The sequence below is a fragment of the Ruditapes philippinarum genome, unplaced genomic scaffold (genome assembly GCF_026571515.1).
Source record: "Ruditapes philippinarum isolate M1 unplaced genomic scaffold, ASM2657151v2 ctg3871_1_1_1_1, whole genome shotgun sequence".
Taxonomy (NCBI): Eukaryota; Metazoa; Mollusca; class Bivalvia; order Venerida; family Veneridae; genus Ruditapes; species Ruditapes philippinarum.
In genome coordinates this window covers 70,381-97,977 of record NW_026853460.1, presented here as the reverse complement: position 1 = coordinate 97,977, position 27,597 = coordinate 70,381, and the positions used below count along the sequence as shown (strand labels likewise).

General features: G+C 33.7%; 1 protein-coding gene across 5 annotated transcripts; it reads left to right on the top strand.

The window, feature by feature from the left end:
• LOC132736925 (mucin-2-like) lies at window positions 1-27,597 on the top strand. 5 transcript variants are annotated; one of them, XM_060724138.1, is made up of 21 exons: window positions 1-184; window positions 1,127-1,237; window positions 1,798-1,932; window positions 3,489-3,539; window positions 4,644-4,751; window positions 5,848-5,976; window positions 7,970-8,020; window positions 8,409-8,450; window positions 15,643-15,708; window positions 16,062-16,172; window positions 16,765-16,803; window positions 17,419-17,496; window positions 20,054-20,110; window positions 20,446-20,844; window positions 21,043-21,162; window positions 22,057-22,197; window positions 23,967-24,044; window positions 24,812-24,922; window positions 26,423-26,545; window positions 26,823-26,858; window positions 27,460-27,597. In XM_060724138.1, the coding sequence occupies exons 1-21, from the start codon at window positions 76-78 to the stop codon at window positions 27,549-27,551; spliced, it is 2,187 nt and encodes a 728-aa protein (XP_060580121.1). In that variant the 5' UTR covers window positions 1-75; the 3' UTR covers window positions 27,552-27,597. The 5 variants fall into 5 exon arrangements, with proteins under 5 accessions (XP_060580121.1, XP_060580118.1, XP_060580122.1 ...); XM_060724135.1 differs by having other exon boundaries at window positions 2-184; window positions 20,350-20,844; XM_060724136.1 differs by lacking the exon at window positions 7,970-8,020 and having other exon boundaries at window positions 3-184; window positions 20,350-20,844.

Genomic DNA, 27,597 nt, shown 5'->3' with positions numbered 1-27,597 from the left:
TTTATAAAGGAATTGTTATCAACAAATCAAACTATCACTTTTGATCATTTTTACTCGGTGTTTTACACGAACAAAATGTTTGTTTTCTTGCTGTTACCTCTGATAGCCGTTACTGGGGTGTCCGGGCAATTTGCCCTCTCTTTTGGAACAAGTGCGCCACCGGGACCTAAATCATTCGATCCAAGTGAGATTTTTGTTACTTTAGGTTTTTTTCTTTTTGATTCCACTATACATTACATGTATAATTTTCAGTGTCATAATATTTTACATAAACAATTAAATATAACATTTGTCTTACATTCCTTTATTTTCCTTTTATTTTCATGACATTAATCAAAACTTCGCTTACAAACCCTATTACAAGTAGAGAAACTGAACTGAACAGCATGGATCCTGATCAGACTGCGGGGATGCGCAGGCTGGTCTGGATCCATGCTGGTCGCAAACACACTATGTTGGTTTTGTCGTGACGCGGCTCATATAAAGACCCGTTGTTAATGATAGTTTTCCTTCGAAAAATGAAAGCATGTGTTTTACAATATTATAAAAATAGATATTGAGCAGCTTTGAACTATTAAAGTGCTGGAACAGAAACCTTTGCCACCAGTACAGAGCCAGGCCAGCCTGATAATTTAAAACTTGATAATTGACAGTCCCAAAAAATGGAAGTGGGACAAGTCCATTTAAAATATTCCGCATGTTCTGGGTTAAGATGCATATCGTGTGATGAAAGTAGAGTCGAATGTGAAATAATTTATCACAAAGCAAAACGTAAACAAAAGACAAACGTGTTTTTGTCTTCCATATAAATATACTAAATATTAAAATTTCTATAACTACCAATGATCAAAATAAAAAAAGAAGAATTGGCCAACAGTATGGCAAACGAGTAAATATTCAAATCAAAACATGTAACATAACAACAAAAAATAAAACTTTAACAATAAAAATCATAGGGTCTTTCTGGCTTAATGGACTTATAACTAATACATTTTAAAAAAGATACTGTATATTTGTCTTCATAATTATATTAGTTAAAAAAACTTTTCAGAAGAAGATAATATGGTCAATTAAATTCTATTTTGTTAACAAATGGTTTTTAAATGTTTGCATCTTTATTTTCAAGATTGTATAGACAAGATGGACACTTGTTGGAAAATGCCTCAGTCAAATTGTGAAAAACCTTACGAGGAATGGGCCCAACAATATTGCCCAAACAGATGTGGATACTGTCTCGGTAAGACACTGGATACTTGATAAACTTCATGATTTTCATGAATAATTGGTTAACCTTCCACTTTACCCATTCTTTTGATACGTTTTATTGAGGCACTAACGACAACTTTGCTTACGGACTTGGAAGTATTCTGATATCTTAACATAATTATTTGCTTGTTTCATACATTCAGATTAATAAAGGTAGATTATGTTTTGCCCGATGCCCTCTTGAAACGTTTTGTCTATCTATTCATGAAAAAGACATATCTGAGGTGTTTAATAAACATGTTTGGAAGACCAGACAACTTGCGTCACCGCTGTGGGCTCGAAAGCCGTCAGGGACTGTCTTTCATGCTATTCGGCTAGCTGAAACGTCGGTGGTTCTACTTTGCTGTCTGTTCGGATTGAAGAGCACCTGAGGTCTCCCTCCGCTAGTCAAGCTGGAAAGTCGCCACATTACCTCTGCTGTGTTGGTTCGACCTAAATTTCAACATCAAAAGACCTAATAACTTATAAAATAATCAAAGGTATCTCATATCGTTCGGGTACAAAAGTTTGACATAAATAGTATTATTGTAGGTCCAACCACCCCAGCACCGGCTTGTGTGAACAAACTCCCGAATTGCGAATCGTATGATAAGTCAGTTTGCACAGATCCCGATTACAGATCATGGGCAGGGGAGAACTGTCGTTATTTCTGCAGGATGTGTAGCCGTGAGTAACTTTACTTTTGCTTTTTACATGCTTTACTTTTTGGTTCTAATTTTTGCTCAAGCATAAAGGTAGATCAGTCAAATTAACAAAATTTCAAGTGGAATATCATATTTTAGTTTATATTTTTCACAATAATATCATATGAACATATCGTTTGAAAGGCTGTTTCTTAGTATGGTATAAACAATTTAATGCTCTTTCTACCCTCTCTCGGTTTTGAAAATTGAAATGATACATAACAGATAGACATTGACACTGGTTCACGTTTCATGCAATACAAACACCATTCAAAGTTACTTAGAAATCGCAGTTCTGTGTATGACATTGCATTAGATTATAGTCTGAGTAGGCAAATTCAGTCACTATGTCTAGGCATATAAACATACAAATATTAACTACCGTATTAAAAAGAAATAAATTATGCAATGCAAATGAAGTGTTTCAAGAAATCGTACCTCTAGTCATTGATGATGTGTTTCTCAACTCAAGAGTCGTTGGTTTGAGCCACTTCAGGGGTCATCACAAAGTTTCCATATATCAAATATTAACTACCGTTCAGCCATTGTGACCCCCCCACCCCCCCTTGTTCGTCGTGTGTCGTCGTGTAACAAATTCTTAAAAAATGAAATAAAATTATTTCCGCTGTCACAAATAACTGGATATGTACCAGATAACACAGGAATAATTTCGGATCGTCTCCTTTCAAAGTTATTCAAATGCTTCCAATCGGTTACATAAGTAGGTCACAGGGCCAAACATGGGTTTAAAATGCAACTTTCAAAAACCTACTTGTCTGACAGTACAACTTGTCTGACAGTACAATGACCAAGGCTTTGGTATGCGATATATACATGATATAACATTATCTAGAGGTCCTTTAATAAAATTGTTAAAATTATATCTCTAGGGTCAGAATTGACTCGTCCCGAGGAGTTATGGATTTTCTGATATGTTTAAAGTAAAAACATAAACAATGCTCTTCTCTGAAAACCCTAGATATATTTGTCATGAAACATCTCAACCAAGATTGTTCAAATTAAAGTCCTGGGATCAAAATAGGACCTGCCTTGGGATCATGAATTATTCTTTTATGTATATAATACAACCTTCAAAAGCCTTCTCCTCTGAAAGCTCAAAGGCGAAAGCTTAGATATTTTGGGAAGAAACATTGTCTAGTTGACCATTGCCAAGATTGTTCATATAACTGTTTTGAGATCATTATTGGTCCTGCCCAAGGGAGCATGGGTTTTCCCTTTATGTACATCTTAAACAATTAAAAGATGTTCTTTTCTCAAACAACATGGTCCTACAAACCTAAGATTGTTGTGGAGATAAGTAGCCTTATTGATTTTAAGGTCAGTTGGTCAAAGATCAAGATAGCAATTGCTCTGACCACTGAAACTTTAGCCAACGCATAATAGACACCATTATGCCAGTCTGTTTCTTATGTGAGCACTCTTTGACCAATGGTTATCTTGTTTAACTATTTTATTTGTAAATATTTTGGTTTAATGAAATTTCGACTTTTTTATATAAATATTTAATTTCTGTTTCAGAGGCCGAGTTGTTAAGATTGGACTCAATAACTACTACAATAAAACCAGAAGGTATGACTTATTTCTGTTTTTATCTTGATCAGCAAAACTACATGTATTAAAGCGTAGTCCGGCTTATCTGATTTAGGTTGGCATGATTGTTACCTGTCACTAGTGGCATAGTATTAAACCATTACACTTATTTAAGTCTGGAGTGTTGAATAGTTGAAAATAATATAGACACGTTAGTTGAACCCTGCGAAATTCCTCATAATAAACCTCCACATGTAGTGGGTAGTGGGACTGATATCTTATACCTGTCAAATCCATCAGTATTTAATATAATCTTTTGTCATTTTCTTTCATCTGAACATAAAACCATGCCTATGCCAACATGTCGTTAAGGTCACTCACTTTGAATTATTTGCCTTTCGCCTCTGTAGGTTTGCATTCTGCCGGCAACTTTCTGTGTGAGAACAAAATGTCAGCGGTTCTTTTCAGGTATCCGCTGTATACTCAAAATTTACTACAATTGATGTACCCAACCTACTGACAGTTAATCTTATTTATTAATATGTATTCCAATTGTAATACATGTAATTGTTTAATGTATCGTTCGTGCACATTTGTGTTGAGCTTAAAATAATACCTAACAATCAACCGTGTAATTTTCTTTTTACCTTAAAAATGCTTGAGAAATTACCTGTAATAATGTTCCTCATGGTCTTAAATTAAGGCTCAATAAGATACAATGTAAAAAGCTATTAACATTGACAAAGGCGGAAAAAGGTAGGGGCATTGTCTGACCCCAAGTGTCTGTTAACAAATTTTAGAATTTATTAACTACTTGTTTGCGCGTTTAGATTTTGAATGATTGGCTAGAAAATACCGTATTCGTTAAATGCTTTTTCACCCCTTAAACTAATTTTGACGAAAAAGACCGAAAAGTTGCAATTGTTCTGTAGTTTTTAGAAGCATCCACAAATAATTATTATGTGTTTATTGCCGCTATAAGAAATCGTATGTTTATCATCAATATACATGTTCCTTTTTTGGTTTTAAAACCGAGTAATTACTAGTATCAGAATAAGTTCAATTTTTATCACTGAAACTCTGTAATGAAATATATTTGTAAGTGAAATAAATGATAATGATTGTTTGACATGTTTACAACAGATTGTGTAGACAAAGTGGACTGTCGACAATATGGCACCAATGCTTGTTCAAAATCTTTCGAAGCTTGGTCCAAAGACAATTGTGCAAATTATTGCGGATTCTGCAAAGGTAAAAGTTATATTACTTTTCAATTTCTCTTATTGTTGGTTTTATTGTTGGAGATTGGCCAGTCCGTGCTCTGCCTTATGCCCTGCTCTGTCCTGTTTTTGTTTGGGGTCCGCCTGGGCTCCTTGCCGCTGGTTCTTGTTGCTGGGTCATGTGGGGGTTGCGTTCATTGGGCGCCTGATTGTTGGTTTTATTGTTGGTGATTGGCCTGTCCGTGCTCTGCCTTGAGCCCTGCCCTGTCCTGTTTTTGTTTGGGGTCCGCCTGGGCTCCTTGCCGCTGGTCCTTGTTGCTGGGTCATGTGTGGGTTGCGTTCATTGAGCGCCTTATTGTTGGTTTTATTGTTGGTGATTGGCCTGTCCGTGCTCTGCCTTGTGCCCTGTCCTGTCCTGTTTTTGTTTGGGGTCCGCCTGAGCTCCTTGCCGCTGGTTCTTGTTGCTGGGTCATGTGGGTGTTGCGTTCATTGAGCGCCGCCTTCCCTTATTGATCTTGTTTATCATATTTTCACCATTTCTTTGACAACGTTTAATTGTTTTGTCCGTAAAACTAAACGTTATTGTGTAACATTGAATAACTTCAAACACGTTCATGCCCATCCTCAATGACGCTACTAGTTTGTTGTAACAATTTGTTATTGTCTTTTCGAGTCTGCAATTTTCGTGTAATATTGTTGTATTCATTGCTACCGTGTGATCACCACTTTTCCAGATTTAAGCCGCGTCATGACAGAACCAACATAATGGGTTTGCGACCAGCATGGATTCAGACTAGCCTGCGCATCCGCGCAATCTGATCAGGATCCATGCTGTTCGCTTACAAACCCTATAACAAGTAGAGAAACTGATAGCGAACAGCATGGATCCTGATCAGACTGCGCAGGCTGGTCTGGATCCATGCTGGTCGCAAACGCACTATGTTGGTTTTGTCGTGACGCGGCTCATTTGTAGATATTGTCCTGACTTTAAATTAAATAAGACAGGTTTAGCTAATATAAATTTTATGAATTAAATACCATGGATATAATGGATTGGATACAATTCAAATTGTATTTTCATTTCATTTTTTATTTTATTCAAATTCTTATTATTTCTTTACGTGCAGGCCTACCGACCCCACCTCCAGTGTGCGAAGATAAAATTCCAAATTGTAAGGCATATAACCCAAGCACCTGCACCGATCCTCAATTCAAAATGTGGGTTGAAGACAACTGCCAAAAGTTCTGCGGTTTATGTAAGTACATGGTTAAGTAACTTGTCTTTAACGATGTTCTATGAAATAAAAACTTTTTTAAATAATTTATGTAATGATTCTTGCTTTTAAGCGAAATGCTTTAATGCTGAATACTTTTACTGTGTGCAGCTTTTATAGCGATGCGTTACTGGGTAAAGCTTACATCGGCTTTATCTTTTTTGCCTACGTTTTAATGGATACAAGAATATTTATAAAATATATATTACGTCACATTAATGTCAAAGTCTGCTTTAGCCGCTCCTACTTGGCATTTGGCGGTTGTGTAACTATCTTTATTTTAGGTCGATTTTTACAACCTTTAAGCGATGAATTCATTTAATTTTAAATGACATTTGGCCACCAAAAGTGTATAAATAGAGTATAAAGATCATTTTTAACTGACAGTAGTATTCTGTGTAAAAACAGTCTTGCTGATTTTAAAGGAACGTTGCTACATTTAAATGTTGCATATAAAACATGATTTCTTTAAATAATTGAGGGGTAAATTTTAATGGACAGTGAGAAATTGTTGAAATATACATTTGTTTGCCGGTGACTACATATAGACATGATAAGATATTAATAGACAATGCATTAACACTGCCTGTTGCTAAAATGAACAACAAGTAAGTGTTGAACCTGAACACTGTATGGTTGTCAAAACGTTGGCAGTTACAAGGGGAATATTAGATATGTTTAAATCTGTTTTGCGTACAAAGTCATTCTTGTGTCAAAGAAAAGAAAGGCATACATGTATATGAATTTCAAGTATCACATTGAAAACATCTAATGAAAATATCTTATAGAATCCTTGATATTAAGTACAGATATATGGAATTGTAGGTAAACAAGATAACGTTACAAAACTTAGATTTAGAAACGTCCTATTGAAACCCCTATCAAATTGATATCCCATTTGAAAGAAATCTGTCAAAATTGTGTCTGCATGTATTACACTGGATACAAATGTATACCATTTTGTGACCATAAATCTGGACTCAAGATCAAAGGTTAAGGTCACACTAATAGGTTAAAGGAAAACTTTTTCCTTTAAAATTCGTTTTTTAAATTACTTGGTACAAATGATCTTTATTGTAGGGCATAGTTTTGTGCGCAAAATACATGCCAATGTGACCAAGGTCAAGGTCAAATGCAGCGGTCATGAATCTTTGAATTATAATGTAAATGACTGGAGAATTTGTGACTGGCGAATTTTATGACAAATTTGTCTATAGTTTGTTTCACAATTGCTTAAAAAATAGTGCTTGCCTGCTTAAGAATGCGTTTATATTTCAGGTCATTGAGCATATTCCAAATGTGCCACGTGACTAGCAATTTCATAACATGGAATGCATGTTACATCATCAATGGAATAAATTTGCATTGTTATAAAATTACTTTATAGTTTACACCTAAAGCATTTTAGATATTCCTCCCTTGTAAATAGGAATTGACTTGCAAAACTTTCAACCTATGCTTGGAATTATTGATAGCCTTTGGTTATGGATTTATACATATATTTTTCGAGTAGATCGCTTTTTGTCATGCTAATGAGGATATATATAATTATACATGCATACCCGATAAATGTAGCTTTCGGTGTTTTCCAATTATGTTATGAAGCCGGAGATATTTTGATTAAGAAGGTAGGTATTCGTGATATTTGTTTAGTTATTTTTTTTAATAGAGACTTTATAATGTTACCATAATCATAAAATAAAACGAATGAATCCATTTTTTACATTCAATCTGCAGGTATATCATTTTAAATTGATTTATTAGACTTTTTTTACTATGTTAGAATTCGATTGGTTATGGTTTTCCTAAGGGTTCCATTATTTGCCATTTCTTGATTTTGCAATGCATGATAATTTCGTTACATAGCATGTAATAAACTTATTATAAAAAGCTTAACCATTGCTTATTTTCTCACACAGATATTTAAATAAAACACTTTTAGCTTTTCTGTATAACTTATTCTCAATTCTAACAGGCCCAGGATCGTCTGGCTTTACAGCTGCTCCACCTGTTCCAGTAGCCATAGGTTAGGGTTTACATAACATCTTGCCATGCTCCAGAAATCTTTTGCTAATACACATTGAAAAGCAATTCTGACACGCGATATGTGTCTTGCATCATTTTGTCATAAATTATTTTGCCAGGTTATATATTTTATGAAGATAATTACACTTTTACAAGAACTTGACTCCAGTTTGATTAGCTTCTCGGTCCAGTCAATTCTGTTAGTATTTTCTTCATTTTTTTCTTTATTTTTTTCTTGAAGCCGACCCATTCATGAATGTAAATAGTGCTATTAAAATAAATTGTTTAAGTGAATATTCATGAATAATTGCAAGTTATTTTAAACTTTATTTTTTACTTTTCATTTACATCTAACAATGCTATTGAAATATGTTTATTTTCCTTTTTAGGCGGCAACCCGACACTCGCTCCTCCACTAATAAATAGCCCAGGTAAGAGTTCTTCAAGGAATTAAAGATTAAATAATCCTCATCGGACGCCGAATTTCTTAACTTTTGATAAAAAGCGTAAATATAGACGCTTCCACTATGATATCAGACTTTTAAGTTCGTGAAAAGTCGACAAACTTCGTTACCCCCGTGTCGTTTAACTCAAAAGCGTATATATGGCAATAATAGGAAAATTTGATCAAATGCATGTACATTAACCAGATTCGGACAGTAACGGAGTTGCCCGAAATATCACGAGTTACTGATAGGCACAACCTCTGCCTTACTCCACAAGTAGCAATGACCCCATGCAATCGAATTTGCGCAAACTGAATTGCAGTTAGTTTGAAAAAAGACTTCAAGAAAGAAATAGAACAATACAGAATCCCTTAAGAGTGCCAAAAATATTAAGATTAAATAAGGTTATCAGTAAATGCCTTTATCTTTCCTTACTTTAATGAAAGACTTTATTCATTTATTTTTTGTTGTTGGCTTTTTCCGCTTCCGGCATGGCTTTAAATGTTTGCTTGTACCTTGTTCATTCATTGATTTGATTTGTGGCTTACTTTGCTTTTTTCTTTAAAAGAAAAGTCAGCTTGTGAAATACAACAAACAGCTGTAGTTTTTTTTTAAAATACCCTTCAGATTCGATACACTTCTATCGTAAAGTTTCTCTACAATAAAAAAGATACGATCATCTTTGCCAAACTTTGCACTGCATGGTATAGATCACCTGCATTGTTAAATACGTTACGTTACTTTAACTTTACTGATCAAGGGGTGTAATTGCTGCAGAAAGTTTAATACAGTATGTTGCGATAGTATAAAAATAGATTCGAATGACCACTGAAATCGTTGAAATTCTGATTATGGTATATAGAAAAATAAAGTACATGTACATGTATGTCCAAATCAGAAGTAGGAAAGAAGTTTACGACTGTGTTCGTTAAAAAATTATACTATGAAACATAAGGGGAGGTAACTTTATTTTCCATATTTGACTATAATAACTCATACAATTACGATATAAAATGTTTTACAGAATATAAAGGTTTTGTGATATAAGTATATACTAAAGTTGATAGCCTGTACTAATTTCGGTGACCGCAGCAATGTCTATATACATATTAAAATGGGGGGTATTTACAAGCGTATATTGTTGAAATCAAATATCTAAACATTTAGTTGTCTTGACTAAGGGGCAACAACTCTGTTCTGATTATTTGCACTGAATTGTACTAAGATATTTCATGTAGCATGAAAGATACCCTAGCATTTTCTTCTTGATCAGAAACACTACATTTATTTCACTTCTTTTACTTTGTAGGTGGTGCCCCTGCTTTAGTTCCAGGGAAATAAGTTTCATATACTCTGAAGTGAAATTATGTTTCAGTTAAAATAAATTCTTCATAAAGTAAAAATCAGCCTTACGTTTAGAATTTCTAGCCATCAATAAAATTTTCCCCATATAAACACCAGAAACTGAATGTAGCGGAAAATTACCGACTTTATGCGTGGTATTGCGAGATTGCATACATTCAACGCTTTTACAAGATGTTCCCAAGTGGCTCTTATTGTTTGCTGTCACCAAAGGAATCCTTAATTTGCTTGTTTTTAACATTGCTTTATAATTAAATTGAGCTTATTGTTTTAAACTCAGAGATAAAACGCTTTTATCTGATATTATCCCCTACCGACCGCTATCCCCTCCCCACTCCCTCCAGTCCCTTTTTACAAGCCCCGAAAATATGACTTAAAGTCAATTTCCACATTTAGTAATCATAACTACAATAATGTGACACTATTACACAATTTTCATTATACCTCTATAGTATTAGTTATACAAGGGTAGCACTTATCCTACGTACTTTCAGTGCTTTGATTCTATCAAAGTTTTCATTCATATTATTAGTCAGCCAAAACTCTATACATTTTTTAATGGAGACAATAACATGGTCAACATGGTCAAATTTCTTTATACCGACTGTTTCGATTTTCGTATTAACAAAATGCAACACTGCTTAATATGAAAGATGTCATTGCATACGTCTATCTATACTATATCGAAACCAAGTTTTTGTATGAATACATTGCATATAGAGATTTGGCTGAATGTAAGCTTAGGTAGAATCAAAGCACTGGAATTGCGTAGGAGTTGCTACCCTTGTATATCTTTTACTATAGAGGTATAATGAAAATTGTGTAATAGTGCCGTATTATTGTAGTTATAAATACTAAATATGGAATCATATTTTTGGAAGTTGTAACAGGGACTAGAAGGTGGGGGGGGGGGGTGGTAGCGGCCGGTAGGGGATACTATCAGATCAACGCGTCTTATCCCTGTGGTTTAAAAACATATTGTCGCTGCTATGAGGTTGACATGAAGTTTTCTTGTTCAAATACAATGGTGTCTTCTACATTTTCCAGTCCTTTCGGTCAATAATGGACTAAAATAACTGACAAGCTGTTGCGAATGACATTATTTGCGTAATCTTGGCGGTGCTACATTAAATGAATTTTTCATTTCGTATTTAACATATTTATTCGCTTATTGCATATTTTACATTTGAACTGAAACTGTGAACGTTTTCTCTCGCCAGCTTAAGTATGAACACTTCCAGGCTTTTTATACGCATTGTACTTTGTGATATGATATACTTGTATTGTTCAATTCAGTTATTACATCACGACACAATATATCGGGAAAAGCAACTGGCTATTCGCACCCTCATTTTGTCTTGTTGATTGTTTTGTCCTCTGAAAACGGTGTAAACAAGAGAATTATATTCATAATGGCGTAAGATTGCAACTGTCTTTTTCCTGTTTATAATGTATTTGAACATGAGTTCTTGAAAAATCATCAATGTATTATTTTAATAATGGCAATCATACATGTACAGTTTATAATTCAAACATGTGCAACAGTCGGGTAGTATTAAAAAAGCCGCAAAAAAGCCCCAGCACTGCAAGTAGGACATATCTCCCGGTTATTTTTGCGACAAAACTAGTCTGTCGCGTTGACCTAATACTGTAGGGGCAGAAAGAAGGTTATTGCACGGTTATGTTCCCACACTATCCCCAGTTAGGGAACGGGAAATAATTGTGTGTGGCTTAAGCTTTATTTTTATTTCTCAGAAAAAGAACTTCGAACAATGATTAAATCAACCAAATTGCTGTTGATAGATTAAGCACTTTTCAATATTTATGATAATTTTGAGTTTGGTATTGAATGATAAAACTGAAATAGTTTACTACAAAACAATTTTAGGCATAGATAACACAGAGGTCAGTTAATTGAACATAAACATATGTAAATACATGTACTGTTTGCGACCTAGATCAAATTTTGGCCTACATGTGAAAAAAGGACACACTTTTCTATCAACATGATAAGACAGGGCATTAACCTTTAACCTATTGCTTAATTTCGTAAATGAACTGTTCGACGCTTCCATTATTAGAACAGTCTACCATTAATTAATGCAGTCAGGGTAGGGTTAAGATATAAACTTTTGGCAATAATTGTAATTCACATGTCATTATTTTTGCATTATTTGTTTGTGTTTACGTCTTATTACACCATAATATTTTGAAAATTGTATTAACTTTTTATATTCAGTTTTAGATTTAATGGCAAACAAGCTTATATGTTGTATATGATTGCCTGCGGTGACATTTTACCGCTGAAAGAAATAAAAAAGAAAAAATATGTGAAATCACATACAGTTTGAAAAAAAAATATTCGAATTTAATTTCGAATCTATATTGATAACTGAAAATATTCACGCATGTTTTTAACACTTATTTTATTTTATTTCTCCACACTATTTTTGTAATGTTAATGTTCAAAAAAATGTTTAAAAAAAAGTTAACTTCCCAGTTATTCTAACTGTTAATTCAAGTGTACCGTAGTAAATCAAGACATAAATAGTATGGTTTATTTCCCCCCTCATTTTTTTTTATATATTTCAACATCTTCAAGCATCTGACACACACACATCCACTTCTTCCTTGGCATGTCCGTTATATTAAACACTCATATCCACTTGATGTTATATTTTCCTTATCCTATTAACATTAAAGTGTTTTATTATGATTTATATATATCAGCCGCGACATGTTACAATTGATAAAGAGAAATACTTGAAAAACATCTGGACTCTGGAAATAAAAAATAACAATCAAAAGAATGAATATATATACGCCCTGTGTGTGTCCTGTTGCAAGGACAATATGTCAAGAGTCGTTTGAATACATGAAATTAGATTTGTCAACTCATATTTTCCTTCAAAATCTCTTTCTTAAGGTACTTGAATTACGATTGGGCAAGTGTTTAGTCAGGGGTTCAAGGTTAATCAGCGCCGTTGTTACTTAAAAAAATGAGTTTAACTGCGGAAAAAAGTCATCATTGCGGTGATTTTTTTTATTACAGTAAGTGTCTTTGAGTTGAGAAATATACTTTACCGAACGAGATACACAATACATTTATAAAGAAATTTACGAAATGATAAATTAATACGTAGGGCACAAAAAAAAAGAAAAAAAGAAGAAACGAAATAGAAAAAGAAGAAATCGGCAAAGCTATAATAAGAACACTATGAGGGATATACTATGAATGCTATGGGTTTTATCTCACTTAATAAAAACATAGACTTTCACTTATAAGCACAGAGTATATTTCAAATAACAACGCAAAATATTGACACAATGAAACGTTTCCTGTCGTTACGAAACAGTAATTTTTGAAATGGTAGCTAAGTGGGCTTTGGATTAGAGAGGTAGTTCGATTCTTATTTGAAAAAACATCTTTTATAAAGATTCTCGGCTTCTGATTATCATTTCAAAATATCATTATGATAATGATAACAACTCAAATTGAAATTAACAGGATTCACCATAAAAAAGCAGAATATAAAAATGATAGATCAGATTATTTTTTTTCCTGAAAACTGCACAGCGCTGATTGGAAAAGCGCGCGTCATATTCTTTAGAAATATTGGCGTCAACTTTGACGTCGCGTTTCTATGATGATCATTTGACCACTATGTTGGAAACGTCATGTCACGGCTCATATGTCAAATAGACGAAGAGGATCAGGTCTGTCATAAATTTCAGCAGAGTACAACATAAACTGTTGTTAGTGATTATCTCATTGTCGGTTCGTCCTCTGCAAGAACACATAATTTATAAGCAACACCTTATTGTGAACCACGGAGACGATTTCTTGAATGACTGACCTTTTGGTGATTCCTTCCAAATTTTATATTCTATGTGAAACCGTGATTGTCATAGGTAATCGATAAAAATCTTCTGATCACAATAGTGGTGATATGATTGTATGTCATTTAACACAAACTTATCTTTTTATTAATTTTTAAAAAGGAAAGGGTGGTGGGCATTTTTTTAATTTACCTTACATGTAAAGAGAAAACTCTTAGATTGATTGATTTGTTTTGACCTGCAAAAAAAATCCTTTTATCAAACTATTTTATTAATTCCCAAGAATGATCCTAGGTAATCTTGCCAAATCTGTTTCAACTAAAGAATGCTTTAAGGCCTGTTTGTTCGCTTGTTTTTTGTCGTTGTTTTGTTGTCAGCGTTACATGTACAGCGGTAAGGATTTTAAGACCTTGTTGAATATGAACTTTTAAATAATGAGTTCGTATAATGATCAAAATGATCTCGATGTATTTCCTCAGACTTTTATTTTGCGGAGCTTTTTTTAAGAATTGCTGTATAAATGAGCAAAAAAAATTGCATCACAATGCTACAAGAAATAATATAACGGATTTTTAAGTGCTAATTCCTTTAAAATACGAGGTGCTTTAAAAAGCAAAACACAAAAATGTACATATTGGTGCATTGAAATTCGTTTTCTTTTGGTTTCAGGTTTCGTAGTTAAAAAGACAAACAAAAACATTCAGTACTGTAGCGCCGAATGATAAAGGTCTTAAGAAAATCAAATTAAATATTGTTAATTTTGTTTTTATCGTAATTTTCGTTTTCATGTTTTGTTTGTATTCCAATTTCATATTCTGGGGTTTGCTTGCCGTAAAATCAATCCGTTTTTCTAGGGTTTTTTGTATTGTAAATCTTTTTCTAGGGTTTGTCTTGCTTTTCTAAGTTTTGTCTGTTTTGATATTTTCTATTAGACGTTTTGTTTTATTGAAATTCTTTTTTCTAGTTTATTTGAATTAATTTCAATTTCCTAGGTTTTGTCTGCTGAAATTTTGTTTGCCAGAGTTTGTTTGCCATCAAATGACTTATTCAAAGATTTGTTTGCAATGAAATGCTCTATTTCAATATTTGTTTGCAATGGCACGCCTTATTCCAAAATTTGTTTGCAATGAAATGCTTTATTCCAAGTTTTGTTTTTACATAAAAATCTTTTATTCTGTTTTGTTAACAACATGTTTTGGAATTCTCTATTCTAGGTTTCGTTCGTACAGCATGTATTGAATTCCCTAAATGTTCTTTTGATTTTACATCATGTATCGAAATTCCCTTTTTCATTTTTTTTTGCCTGCATGTATTGTTATTCCTTTTTCTAGCTTTCTTTTGTACATCATGTATTAGCATTTCGTATTTAAGTTTTTTTTTGTATAATATGTATTGTTATTCCTTTTTTCATGTTTTCTTTTTACAGCATTGACTGACATTTTCCTATTTAAGGTTTTGTGTGTATAACATGTATTGTTATTCATTTGTCTAGCTTTCTTTTGTACAACATATATTGGCATTTGGCTTTTTTGTATAATATGTATTGTTATTCCTTTTTTCAGCCTTCGGTTGCACACCATTGATTGACAGTTTTGTTTGTTCAACATATATTGTTATTATTTTTTCTTGCTTTCTTTTGTACAGCATTGATTGACATATTCCTATTTAAGATTTTGTGTGTATAACATGTATTGTTATTCATTTTTCTAGCTTTAGTTTTTACAACATTTACTGACATTTTCTATTTTAGGTTGTGTTTGTGTAACATATATTAGAATTCTCTATTCCATGTTTTGTTTGTACAATATGCATTAGAATTCCCTATTCTTTGTTTTGTTTGTACAACGTGCATTGGAAATTCCTATTCTATGTTTTGTAAGCTTGGTTTGTAAAACATTTATTGAAATTTCCAATTTTAATTTCATGCCTCATAGTTCATATAATCATTATGTAATGTAAGCTTTTGTTGTTTCAGGTAAGAATAGTCCAACTATTAGTTACATTACCGCAGCACCACCCTTGCCCGGAAAACGTTCAAAGGGTCAGTAATTTCTTTTCTAGGTTTGACAGTGTGTCATATTCTGTTGTTGTTGTTTGTTTTTGTTGATGTTGCTGTTGATGCTGATGATGATGTTATTGTTAATCTTTTACTTAATCTTTTCTATGCATCGAAACCTAGATAAAAGGGGAAAAGCTACTATAATAACTTACGTGTACACTGAACCTTTTTCATCACTTTTGGGAAGTGAAAATCTTTTACAATAGATCCGCAATTCTAAAATTAAATGATCATAGTATTTTTTACAAAACTTATGACATATCAATGCTAATGATTTTACAGTAATATAGACAGACTTTTTTGCGTGAGATAACTCAAAGCATTTGTCATTACAGTGTCTGCGCGTTCTAAACGACAATTTCACGCAAGCCACCATCACGGGATGTCACATGACTGCTTGGACGCAACGTCTAATGATCCACTTTGTAACACAGAAGCACCAACAGGTAAGTTAAACATCGGATGCGCAGGTATTCTGACTTTTAACCATCGTTTCGTTTTTTGGAAACTTATTCATTGGAAAACCATTTCGGTGCTTTTTAGTATAAGTGCAGTTCAGAAAAAACTGTGTATTTTATTTAGTATTTTGTGGTAAAGCATAAATGTATGAAATTTTTATCCAAAAGGTGTTGGAAAGTTATGTGACGCAGTGTTTTTGCAAGGTTTAGGTGAACACAATGGAACGTTACTAAATTTTCACAAATTTCCACTACAGAAATATTCATCAGACAGCAGTTTACAAATTATATCTTTTTACAATATATAACTGTTTACAATACGTGCAGATATCTTTCTTTATGCAAAATATGATTGAAGAACTGAATTTATTATATTTTGTTCTCCACATCCCCATCTCCAGATTGTTAGTATCCATATCCATATTTCATATTATGACCCAATATGTGTTATTAAATGATGTTAAATGATGTTGCCAAATAGTTTACTTTTTATTAATTTTCTATGCGTAATACATGCATCTGTGTATCTAATTAGCATTTGAAATGTTTAATTATGGATATGTATTGAATACACTTGCAGAACGTGAGACAACGCTCTCGTCCTTAGTGGATTCAACAGGTAAGTATTCTTTGCCGAAATTCTCCTCATTAACACCCTAAAATAAAATACAAGAAAATACATAAATTTGTCTCTCTTTTTATAAGATTATTTCATCCGGTACAGATTTAACATAATTGTTTTACGAGAGTACACGTATTACCCAGATTAGCTTACACCGTTTTACAACATAGGGCCAAAGAACCTTAACTTGGTATCTGTACTGTGGTGGGGGACCGGAACTCCAAGTGTTTAGTAAAAGTTCAGAAGTGTCTCGGTAAAAGACATTAAATCATAATTCAAATACTTCCCAATTGGCATTGAAATGTTAATTCAGTATAGCTTGTGACTATATTACTGTATCCTTACTTATCAAGAATGTTTCCAAATAACAAAAGGCATTTCAAGTCGAATTTAAGTGATTGAAATCTTCATATGTTTCGTAAATATTATCACTTGTAAAAATGTTTGAAAAAGAAAAAAAAGTCAGATATACAATATCTCTTCAAAGTGAACAAATGTTTTATCTATACTCACATTTTGCATTGAAACATTAAAAAGCTATTTGAATCCGCAATTAGGCATTTTAGGTGTCATTTTCATTTTTAGTGTCTTTATAGCTTGTCCTTTTTTCAGGATTTCCCGGAAGTGAATTCCATCCCCACCAAAAACCTGATAACAACTGGGACTCTAAACCCTCCACAGCAGCACCATGTAAGTATTTTAACCCTGAAGACAAAGTGGGATTGTAGCATAGTGATTCCCCAGTTTATGAAATATAAAGAATAAACAGGAGTGGTATACATAGCTCAATAAATTTAGTGGATATTGCATCTTTGGCGTACCATAAGATAGAAACGAAGAAATAAAGACAACAATTACTCTCTTGTTTAGTTTTGTACACTTTGGTATTTGTTATGCATCAGCATAAGTTGTTGAAACCATTTCAGCCAGTTTGGTACACTTTGGTATTTGTTATGCATCAGCATAAGTTGTTGAAACAACGCCAACTAGTTTGGTACATGCACTTTGGTATATGTTATGCATCGACATAACTTAATGAAACAATGCTAACTAGTTTTGTACACTTTGGTATATTGTTATGCATATATATATATATATAAATTGTTGAAACAACGCCAACTAGTTTGGTTCATGCATTTTGGTATATGTTTATATAAGTTTTTGAAAAGTTTTTGAAATAATGCCATCTGGAAAGCATTTAATCCTTGTTTGAAATTCGCATCCTGCCTAGAAGGGCCATACACAATTGTTTTGAACGCCGGCACTTAAACCATTGAGGAGCGCTTTTTCAACCTTGGGTATTATTTATAGAAATGCATCATATAGTACTATTCGTTGATACTGTTTCACTTATAATAGGAAAAAACTTAAATACTAATATAAAATAATGACAAATATGAAAAAGTTCCTAAGGAACGTTCACTTATACTAGTACAATGATAATTGCGTCTCATATATATATCTCAACTTTTGCTAAGCACCATATGTTTAAGTGTGAATAATTTTTGGGATAATCTTATTAACGCCATGCAAAAGTGTCAAATGTTGATTTACAGTTTTATCAATGAAGCTGAAGGACGAATTTATCCCTTCACTGATTTTGTGCTAGAAAAGAGGATGCACCCCTCTTTGAGGATTTTAGAACATGCAACGTGTTTTCCAAATTTGTAAAATTTATTTTCATTTTTACACTTTTAGACTTAATATCGTGTGTGTGACCCGAGACTATCAATGACAGCTAGGCAGCGCCTTCTCATACTCCGTATTAGGTTTCTGATCGCATGGCTGTCCATTCTTGGACTTACATGGCTCCAAAGTGCTTGATGGTTCTTTGTTGCAGCTGACGAGCTGAAATTCTAGCCTGCAGCTCATTCCACATGTATTTTTTGGATTTAAGTCAAGTGAGCGAGTTGGCCAGTCCATGTGCTCAATAGACTCCATCTCTAGGTAGTCCTGGACCACCCAGGTCCTATAGGGTGAGCATTATCGTCCATTAGAATGAACTGATCGCCGCTTGCTCAAGCATACAACCTTATCTGGTTGTCTAGGATGTCGTCTATGTATCGCTTACCTGTCACTGTGCTTATATTTAGCACAACCAGGTCGATTGGTCCATCCGAGCTGATGCCTCCCCACGCCATAACTGACCCACCTCCCATAACTGACCACGTCCATATTGCTCAGCAATGTTTGCAGCCTGAAGCCGGTCACCTCGTCTTCACCATACTCTAGCATGCCTATCTGTGAAGTCTAGGCAGAACCTGGTCTCATCAGTGAACAGAACGTGTCTCGAGTGTTGCATGGTCTATTGTGTATGCTCCATGGTCCATTCAAAACGGGCCTTGCGATGTCGATTCGTCAAGGGGATACGTATGCAAGGTCTTCTCGAGCACAAATTACCTTCATACAGCCTTCTACGTACTGTCTTTGTGGAAACATTGACCCCTACAGCATTAGCAATGTCATTTCGAAGAGAAGTAACTGTCGAAAACCTTGTCTGACGTGCCTGAACGACCAAAAACCGACCCTTAGCTGGTGTTATGACCCTTTGCCGACCACCAGCATTCCTCCTGGCGGTTGTACCATGTAGCCGGTATCTCTCCCAGGCTCTAATGATGACTGTGTGGTGTACACAAAGCGCCGCACCAACCTGGCTGAAGGTGCCTCATGCAGCACCTTCCCTTCTCCCCTCCATTACCCTGTTTCTCTTACATGCCGCCTGATGTTAGCATTTACCATATCGAAGTAATATATGTAAAAATGCAAGCCACTGAATGACAATCAGCCGGTAATGTAGCCGTATAACAAAAAAACATGTCATTGTACACCCCATCAAAACATGAAAATATTTGGGTGCATGCTTTCAATGCTAACTAGTCGAGTTGTCCAGGATAAGTCAACACGGATTCATTTTAGGGGACTATCTCAAAACATTGCTGAATTAGAATTTTCAAAAATTGGAAAGAAACCTGTGATAATATAGAAATTAACTAATGGTGCTTAGCAAAAATTTAGTTGTATATAGTTTTGGCTGTTAAATAATGTTTGAATAGAAGTTTAAATTGGAATAGGAAAATGTATGTCTCCCTGCGTTGTTTACACCAGTCAAAGTGTTTATTTTTCTCATGACTGCACTGTGTTAAAATTCCTAAAATGATTCGTTATTTATCGGACTATCAGAAACTGCAGATTAATCATTTGTAATTCATAGTAAATTTCATTTCTAATACCGACAAATGTCTTTTAGCAACTACAACAACAACAGCAGCTACAACAACAACAACTGAAGCCACTACTACTCACGGTGAGTCTTCTTTTTTGTTATGGGTAAGATAATTTAATTTATTAAGGGGATGTTGATTAAAGCATGCGAATCTTGTATTGACAAACAAATATTGAAAATGTTCTGTCAAAGTCAAACTTACTAGCTCAACTTTTGGAACAAAAAATACGCCGATGCAATTAAAGCAATGTATTTCATTTATATTCTCTGTTGTATCAAAATATAAATGAAATACCAACATTAATTTGTGCTTTATTCAGCAAAACCTCCTATTGCAACTAATCATGCCACGCCTACAAGGCAAACTCAATCCACTGAAAGTCCTTCTACAACTACTGCTCCAACCACTGTTACAGATGCCCCTACAACAACCACAGCTCCTCCCATGACCACAACCAAACCCACAACGACTACAGCTCCGCCTACTGTCACAGAGGAACCTTCAACTACAACTGTCCCGCCCACAACGACTGAAGCAGCAACGACAACCCCTAAACCCGAAACACCATCAACTACCGTGTTAGCTGTTAAGACACCTGGAAGTAGGTCAACTTCGTCCTCTACAGATACACAAACCGATTCCACAGCCGCGACCACTTCTACAGGCCCGACCACTACATCAACCACCCAAACAAATACGCCACCAACCGTACCTTCAACCGCGCCTCCAACCGCACCTCCAATGACGCAAGCCCCACCGCTTTCTAACACAGCTGCACAAACAACGTCGACTACAACAGTCGGAACAACTACAGGTACGTTAAATACTGTGTATATAATATTAATTTCATATAAGATAGTACTAGTATGCTCCAGGTAATACATGTTAATTACAGTGTATTGTGCAATTTCGAGTAAAGAATTGGTGTGTTTCATACACATGTAGTATTTTCAAGTGTACAAATAAAAGATCGACAATTATTTGAAGAAGAAAATCTGCTGTGTCGTTGTAGAGGCATGTAGGGATACAGTGGATAATTGTGCAATGTACGGAAAGACGGCTTGTGAAAGTGGGGTATACCGTCCATGGGCTAAAGCACATTGTAGTGTTTTCTGTGGCTTCTGCGTACCAGGTAATTGATGATGTTGCAATTTTTTGTAATCAGGTCAATTTGACTTTTTCCCTCTAAGAAAATTAAAAAAAAATGAGTAATAACCTTTCAAATTAGAAAAAATATCGCTTACCAAAAGTAGTTTAAGATCTTTGAGTTTACTTTGGTCAACAAGTTATCATTGCCGGAAGCGTTCATTATGTCGTTTTGAAACAACAATAATAATATTTATTATATACTTATAAATGAAATATTGAGAAATATTGATGAAATAAAATGCGTATTTTAATTTTCCGTATTTTCACTGTAAAAATTTATTTTTCACTGCAGTGAAACATATTTTCCGTATTTTCACTGGTGTCTTGCCGGACTACTTTCTTTTAAATTTTGCCAGTACACAAAATTTAAGGGAAAATTTTTCAAATTTTAATATCAAAAAGGAGAAAAATGTATATAATAAACAGAAAATTCAAGTTTTTCTATAAATACATGATTTATTTTCATCTTGTGGCATGAAAATTACCATATTTCACTCGTGGCTACCGCCACTCATGAAATATTTATTTTCATACCACTCATTGAAAATAAATCATGTATTTATAGAAAAAACTTGAATATCCTCTATATCTTACTGGTCTGTAAAGGTCTACTGCGTTCTTTAATGCATAATTGGTACGAAATACAACTCCCTAAGGCGAAGTTTAAATATTTCGATAAGGCGGAAAAGATATCATGACTTAGAAGATTGCATCTAGAAATATAACTTTTAAATAACTTCAATAACAATTTAAATGGAATTACATTAAATTTAGGAGCACATCAAATGAGTATTTTTTTTACTTTAAACTTTACACTAGATTAGCTATGATCTCATCATTGACTTGATATGAATAGATGATATATTTTTTTTATCAGTGACTCTTACACCATTCCACTGCCAAGACAAGTTGGCAAATTGTAAAGAATTTGACGGAGGTGACCTTTGTACGGCTGATAGCTACTTTGCATGGGCACGAGAAAATTGCTTCAACTATTGCGGATTCCCTCCATGCGGAAGTAAGAACTAGTTTTATTTTTTAACACTTAACGTCCTGTTTCTGTTAATAGAATTTGTCCAGTTTTGATTTAAGAAAAGTCATTTTCAAGTTTAAGGAGATGCTATGTGGAAATACAAAAATGAGTGATTTAATACATTATCAATGGTTTATTTATGGTTGCTTAACATGTTTGTATTTATTTAAATTGAACCTTAATTTGTAAATACATTAGTAATTGAAATAAAGGGCTATTTTAGATGTATTTGTTAAAGACACGGCATACGTAAAGTATCAATTTTATTTTCAAATTGAAATTGTTTTAATTCTTTAAATTGTTTGCACGTGATATAAACATGTATGTCAGTTGAAATATTTAGATATTTGCTTAATTGCTACTTCTTTTTAAAAATGCATCATAAAAGATATATTTATATCCTTAAGCTTTTATGTGCTTTGGTTGAGTAATCCATGTTTGTTATCCAAAAATGAAAGCAAAGCTATTTTATTTCTGCAGTTTTTGCCCTTTCTTCGTATTTTAAGAAATTTTATAGAGGAAACAAAAGCTTAATATTGGTGATATCGTTTGATAATTTGTAAGCTGAATTTTCTCCAGTCTGCTCTTCAAAGAATAACTCCGCCATAATGTAACTCTTTTGTTGGTCATTTATTTCAGCAACAACACCGCCAATGACTGCTAGAGTTTAACTTCGGTATAACCTTAGTCCATGTCTTCTGTCGCTTTTTTACTGTCTTCTTTTACCACCTTGTATGTCACATAAAACATCCAGTGTTTGTTTCATAATAAAAGTTTGAGTTCTTAACTTGAGTGGTTATAAAAGGAAAAAAAGTGTATAATTCGTAAAGGAAATCCATGCGGATTAAAGTCAGTGCTGTATCTAAGACCACAAACATTTTGGTCTCAATTACATTTGACGAACGGTGAGTTATGCTTTTAAATAAAGTGAAAGATCACTTATTTACAATCTTTTCACACCAAAAAGTGTTGTGTGACATTTTGATAGAGTCGCCCAATATCTCTTCAAGTTTGTGATCTATATCCGAACCTTCTATATCAGTGACTGGTATGGCTTAAATTATGAAATTAAATTAAGAATATGCTGATAATTAGGTCCGTGAGGAAACTAGGTGCAAACTTTTTGTATATCCTTCAATGCGTGATGAATTTTTACAAGAACTTGCCGTCTTGCATGTACATATAGATTATGAAATATAGTCAGTTAACAACAGTTTTCTGTGTTAGAAATCGGACAAGAAATAATTTCATTTAAGGCCATTTAGTTTTAACTGTCGCACTCGAAATAAACTCTTTTTAAAAGCGTTTTGCTGTGTAACACATGTAAAATCCATTCCTTTTTAAAGCATTTTGTCGTACGAAATAAATGCCTTTAGAACTTATCCTTGCACTATTAATATCTTTCATCATAACACTGTTATTTGCATTGTCCCAAGCTGTTCTTATCGAGAAAACATATGTTGGTGGTGTCATCAACCTAGGGCCATCTACCATGTCCTTAATGAGCCACGATCACAATAAAACTATCTCTTTTATCAGCCTTTTAATTGCTGACAACTAGCTTTTGCTTTTGACCTTTTGAATTCTTTATTCAACTCCATAAAGTTAATTTCTATGGCTTATGCGGACTATTTCTTTTGGTGCAATGCATTTCGAACAATGGATGACGATATGATAATAAATTAAATTTTGACTTTGAACTGTCATACACTCGTTATTTTGTTTGTATACATGGAATGCAAATTATCCCTTAGATAATACGGGGATAGTTGTGACCACAACAGCGGATGCGCCTTCTTCCGCAGTCCTAGAACATAATTCAACAGATTCTAGTACGTATATTCTTTTGGTATTTCACAAACACTTGTCAATAACCATTACCATATTAAAGGGACTCCATTGAGTTTTTTGACATGATTGGACTTAAAATAAGTTTTCGAGATGAATGCGATTCATGTTCCATTTGATTTAGTTCTAGACAAATAGCTTGGGTGCAAAATTTCAGATCATTCGCTCACTCTTTTTGCCAAACTAATTATTCTAATTGTGAAAAATGACCTAAAATTTAAAAGCGTTGCAAGCACAAAATTACAGATATCAATTCATTTTCAGTATATTTCTTAATTTTCTACTGCACAATTTTCTGTTTTAAGTGTCTTAGTTTATCTACGTAAGAAATATTCAAATGTTATGTTTTAGGCTTTTGGACCTCAGTTGAGTTCCTTTAAGACAAAATACAATAAAAACCAGTGTCACTTTGTTTATTAATGATGTGCTCATTATTCATTTTCTAGTTTTATGTTTTAAAATGTATTGTCCAAGCTAAAAAGCTAGTTGAAGGAAGGTCGGCAGTTCTGCCCCAATTGTCTCTATAATAACATATGCACGAAGGTGCACTCTACCAGTAAAGCTGGGAAATTATAGCAATGGTGTTATATGAAATACAACCATTAAAAGTGTCAATTAACAATTTTATTGTCTATCTAGTGGCATTTAACTGACACATTTTACATTTTCATGAACTTTAATACGTTTCCGTATAAATGTATTTCACTTTACTGTTATTATGTACTTTCGGTGCATTCTGTTTTTATTTCAGATTGCACCGACAAGCTAGATAATTGTATATCATATCCCGACGAGAAGTGTGTGGGTATATATGAACCATGGGCTCGCTCACAATGTGCCTATCGCTGTGGCTATTGTGAAGGTAAGACTAAATAAGAGATACACTAGTATAATTATGTCTGTGTGTGAATCATGGACTCGCTGACAGTATGCCTATCGATTTGGCTATTGTGAAGGTAAGACTAAAAAAAGAGATATACTAGTATATGTCTGTGTATGAACCATGGACTCGCTCAAAGTGCGCCTATCGCTGTGGCTATTGTGAAGGTAAGATTACAAAAGAGATATACTAGTATATGTTTGTGTATGAACCATGGATTCGCTCACAGTGTGCCTATCGCTGTGGCTATTGTGAAGGTAAGACTAAAAAAGAGATATACTAGTAAATGTCTGTTTATGAACCATGGACTCGCTCACAGTGCGCCTATAGCTGTAGCTATTGTGTGAAGTAGTCCTAAAAAGAATATCTATGTATGAAACATGTGCTTGCTCAGTGTACCTATCGCTGTAGCTAGGAAAGTCTTAAAACAGAGATGTATGAACCATGGGCTTGGTCACAGTGTGTCTGTCACTCTGGTTATTATGAGAAGAAACGGCAGCTAGTACATTCATTTAGCTGCTAAGGAAGTATAAAGTACCATGAGCTTGGTCACAGTGTGCCTACCTCTGTGATTTTTGCCAATATAAGTCTATAAATCGGGACATGTATGTGTCTGTTTATGAACCAAAGGTTCAGTCAAAGTGTACTTTCTGCTGTGGCTGTTGCATATGTAAATCTTAAAACATGGATATGTTTGTGGCTGTTTTATTCATATAAAAAGGGATACGCGCGTTTTCTGGAAGCTTCTTAATATAGAGGATACTTGTTTAAAAAGGGGATACGATATGTGTTGTCTTGCTATTGAACATGCGATGAGTGTTTCCTTTGATGGAATTTTCAGAAATAGAAGATGCATGTACAAATCGTTTTGTTTTGGTTTGAATTTGGTTAAAAGGTATATGTAAATAATAAAAAAATATACATAGCAACAATTATTGATCAAATCTAGTTTAACAGTGAATTGCAAGTGATAGTTTGAATGCTGACCTTTCATTAATTCAGCTACTACCATAGCCATCGTAAAACATCAGCCTTTCCTGTATTCTTCGACAAAGAGGCCTCGCACGTAGAACATGGCTAACTTACGTAATTCGACAGTGTTCGTTCGCGAGAAAGTAACGTTCTCCTACAACTTCTGCAATAATTTTCTACTCCTGGTGTAGAAGGGAAATTATCAGTTTCAAAATATCACTGTTATTCTTTTGTCTATAAAAGAAACTTATATATTTCACTTTTGCAACAAATGTGGCACATGGAGGCCGCCTTTTTACTATGTGACTGAAATTAGTTCCAATAAGTCGCCTTATTATATCTTTTTAGTTTCTATTGCGAAGGATTATTGCAGAAGAGATCAGATTGCTACAATCGCATAAAATAATCTTATAACTAGTTAGTCAGTTTCCACGCCATTCTGACTATTCTGCGGTTATAACGTAGTAGCAGGGGCAGGTAATACAGACTATCAACTCTCTTGCATTTCAGACTTTTTACCTTGTGAGGATGCAAATCCAGACTGTGACAAGTTTCCTCCGGAATCATGTACCAGAGATTCATTTAAAGGATGGGCAAGGCAGAATTGTAGACAGTTTTGTAACATGTGTGCTCGTAAGTTCCACTTCTCTCATAGAAAAATATACAGTATAATATTGTTTTACTTGCATGCATGTCCTTTTATATGTTGGCTGTTCTAACTAATGTCTTCCCGGCTGTCATTCAATAAATACATTAATTTTGTCATAAATTATAGCATACACGTGAATTGAAACGTTTTTAAGGAGAGTTTTATTGTTGTTTTTTTTCTAGGTTTCTTTGTCAAATATTTGTTTGAAATTTATGTAAGTTGATGTCTGTCCCAAACTGATACCGTTCTTCCTTGTTGCAGGTCCTACGCAAAATCCGTCGTTTACAGGACCTACAGGTATTATTCATATGTCCATTTTTATAGTTATCAAAATCAATCATCGGACATGCTTTCCTTTATAAGATAATAAATATGTGTTAATTTAAGTTGAAAAATATTTGTTTTTAGAAAGTTTTCTCCAATTAAAATAACAACAACATATTTAATAAATTGAATCCATTTCATTAAATTTTGCACTAAACTTTTAAGTCCAAGCGTTTGGTAAAATAGTAAAGTGTAATAAATTTGTTTTTGTTTTTTTCATCATGATCATCATCATTTTTATTATTATTATTATTAATCATAATGTCATTATCATTACATTTTTGTATTATTATTATTATTATTATTATAAGAATTTTTAATTAATAAGGCATTGATTTAGGATCGATTATGTTGGAAGCTTGAAGCATATAGACACACTTACATCATCATCATCATCATCATCATCATCATCATCATCATTATTATCGTTATTATTGTTATTTTTGATTATAATGTCATTATCATTACATTTTTGTATTACTATTACTATCATTATTATACACTATACACTTACATCATCATCATCATCCCCATCACTGATATGATTTTACTAATTTACTTTCATTTCTTGCAGGAACTTCAGGATTAGTAAACACGACCCATCCTACTCCAGAGATACCCCACTCGTCAGTCGACCCTGTAATGTTGACGTCACCAAAACCATGATATTATAAATACCTTATTACTTAAAAATAATAAAAATGAATGGGAA

Bases quoted from the DNA above. Each gene is read 5' to 3' on its own strand.
- LOC132736925 (XM_060724135.1), top strand. From the start codon at position 76: ATGTTTGTTTTCTTGCTGTTACCTCTGATAGCCGTTACTGGGGTGTCC. The intron at 20,111-20,349 runs GTGAGTCTTCTT...TGCTTTATTCAG, and splicing joins TGAAGCCACTACTACTCACG to CAAAACCTCCTATTGCAACT. The intron at 26,859-27,459 runs GTATTATTCATA...CATTTCTTGCAG, and splicing joins GTCGTTTACAGGACCTACAG to GAACTTCAGGATTAGTAAAC.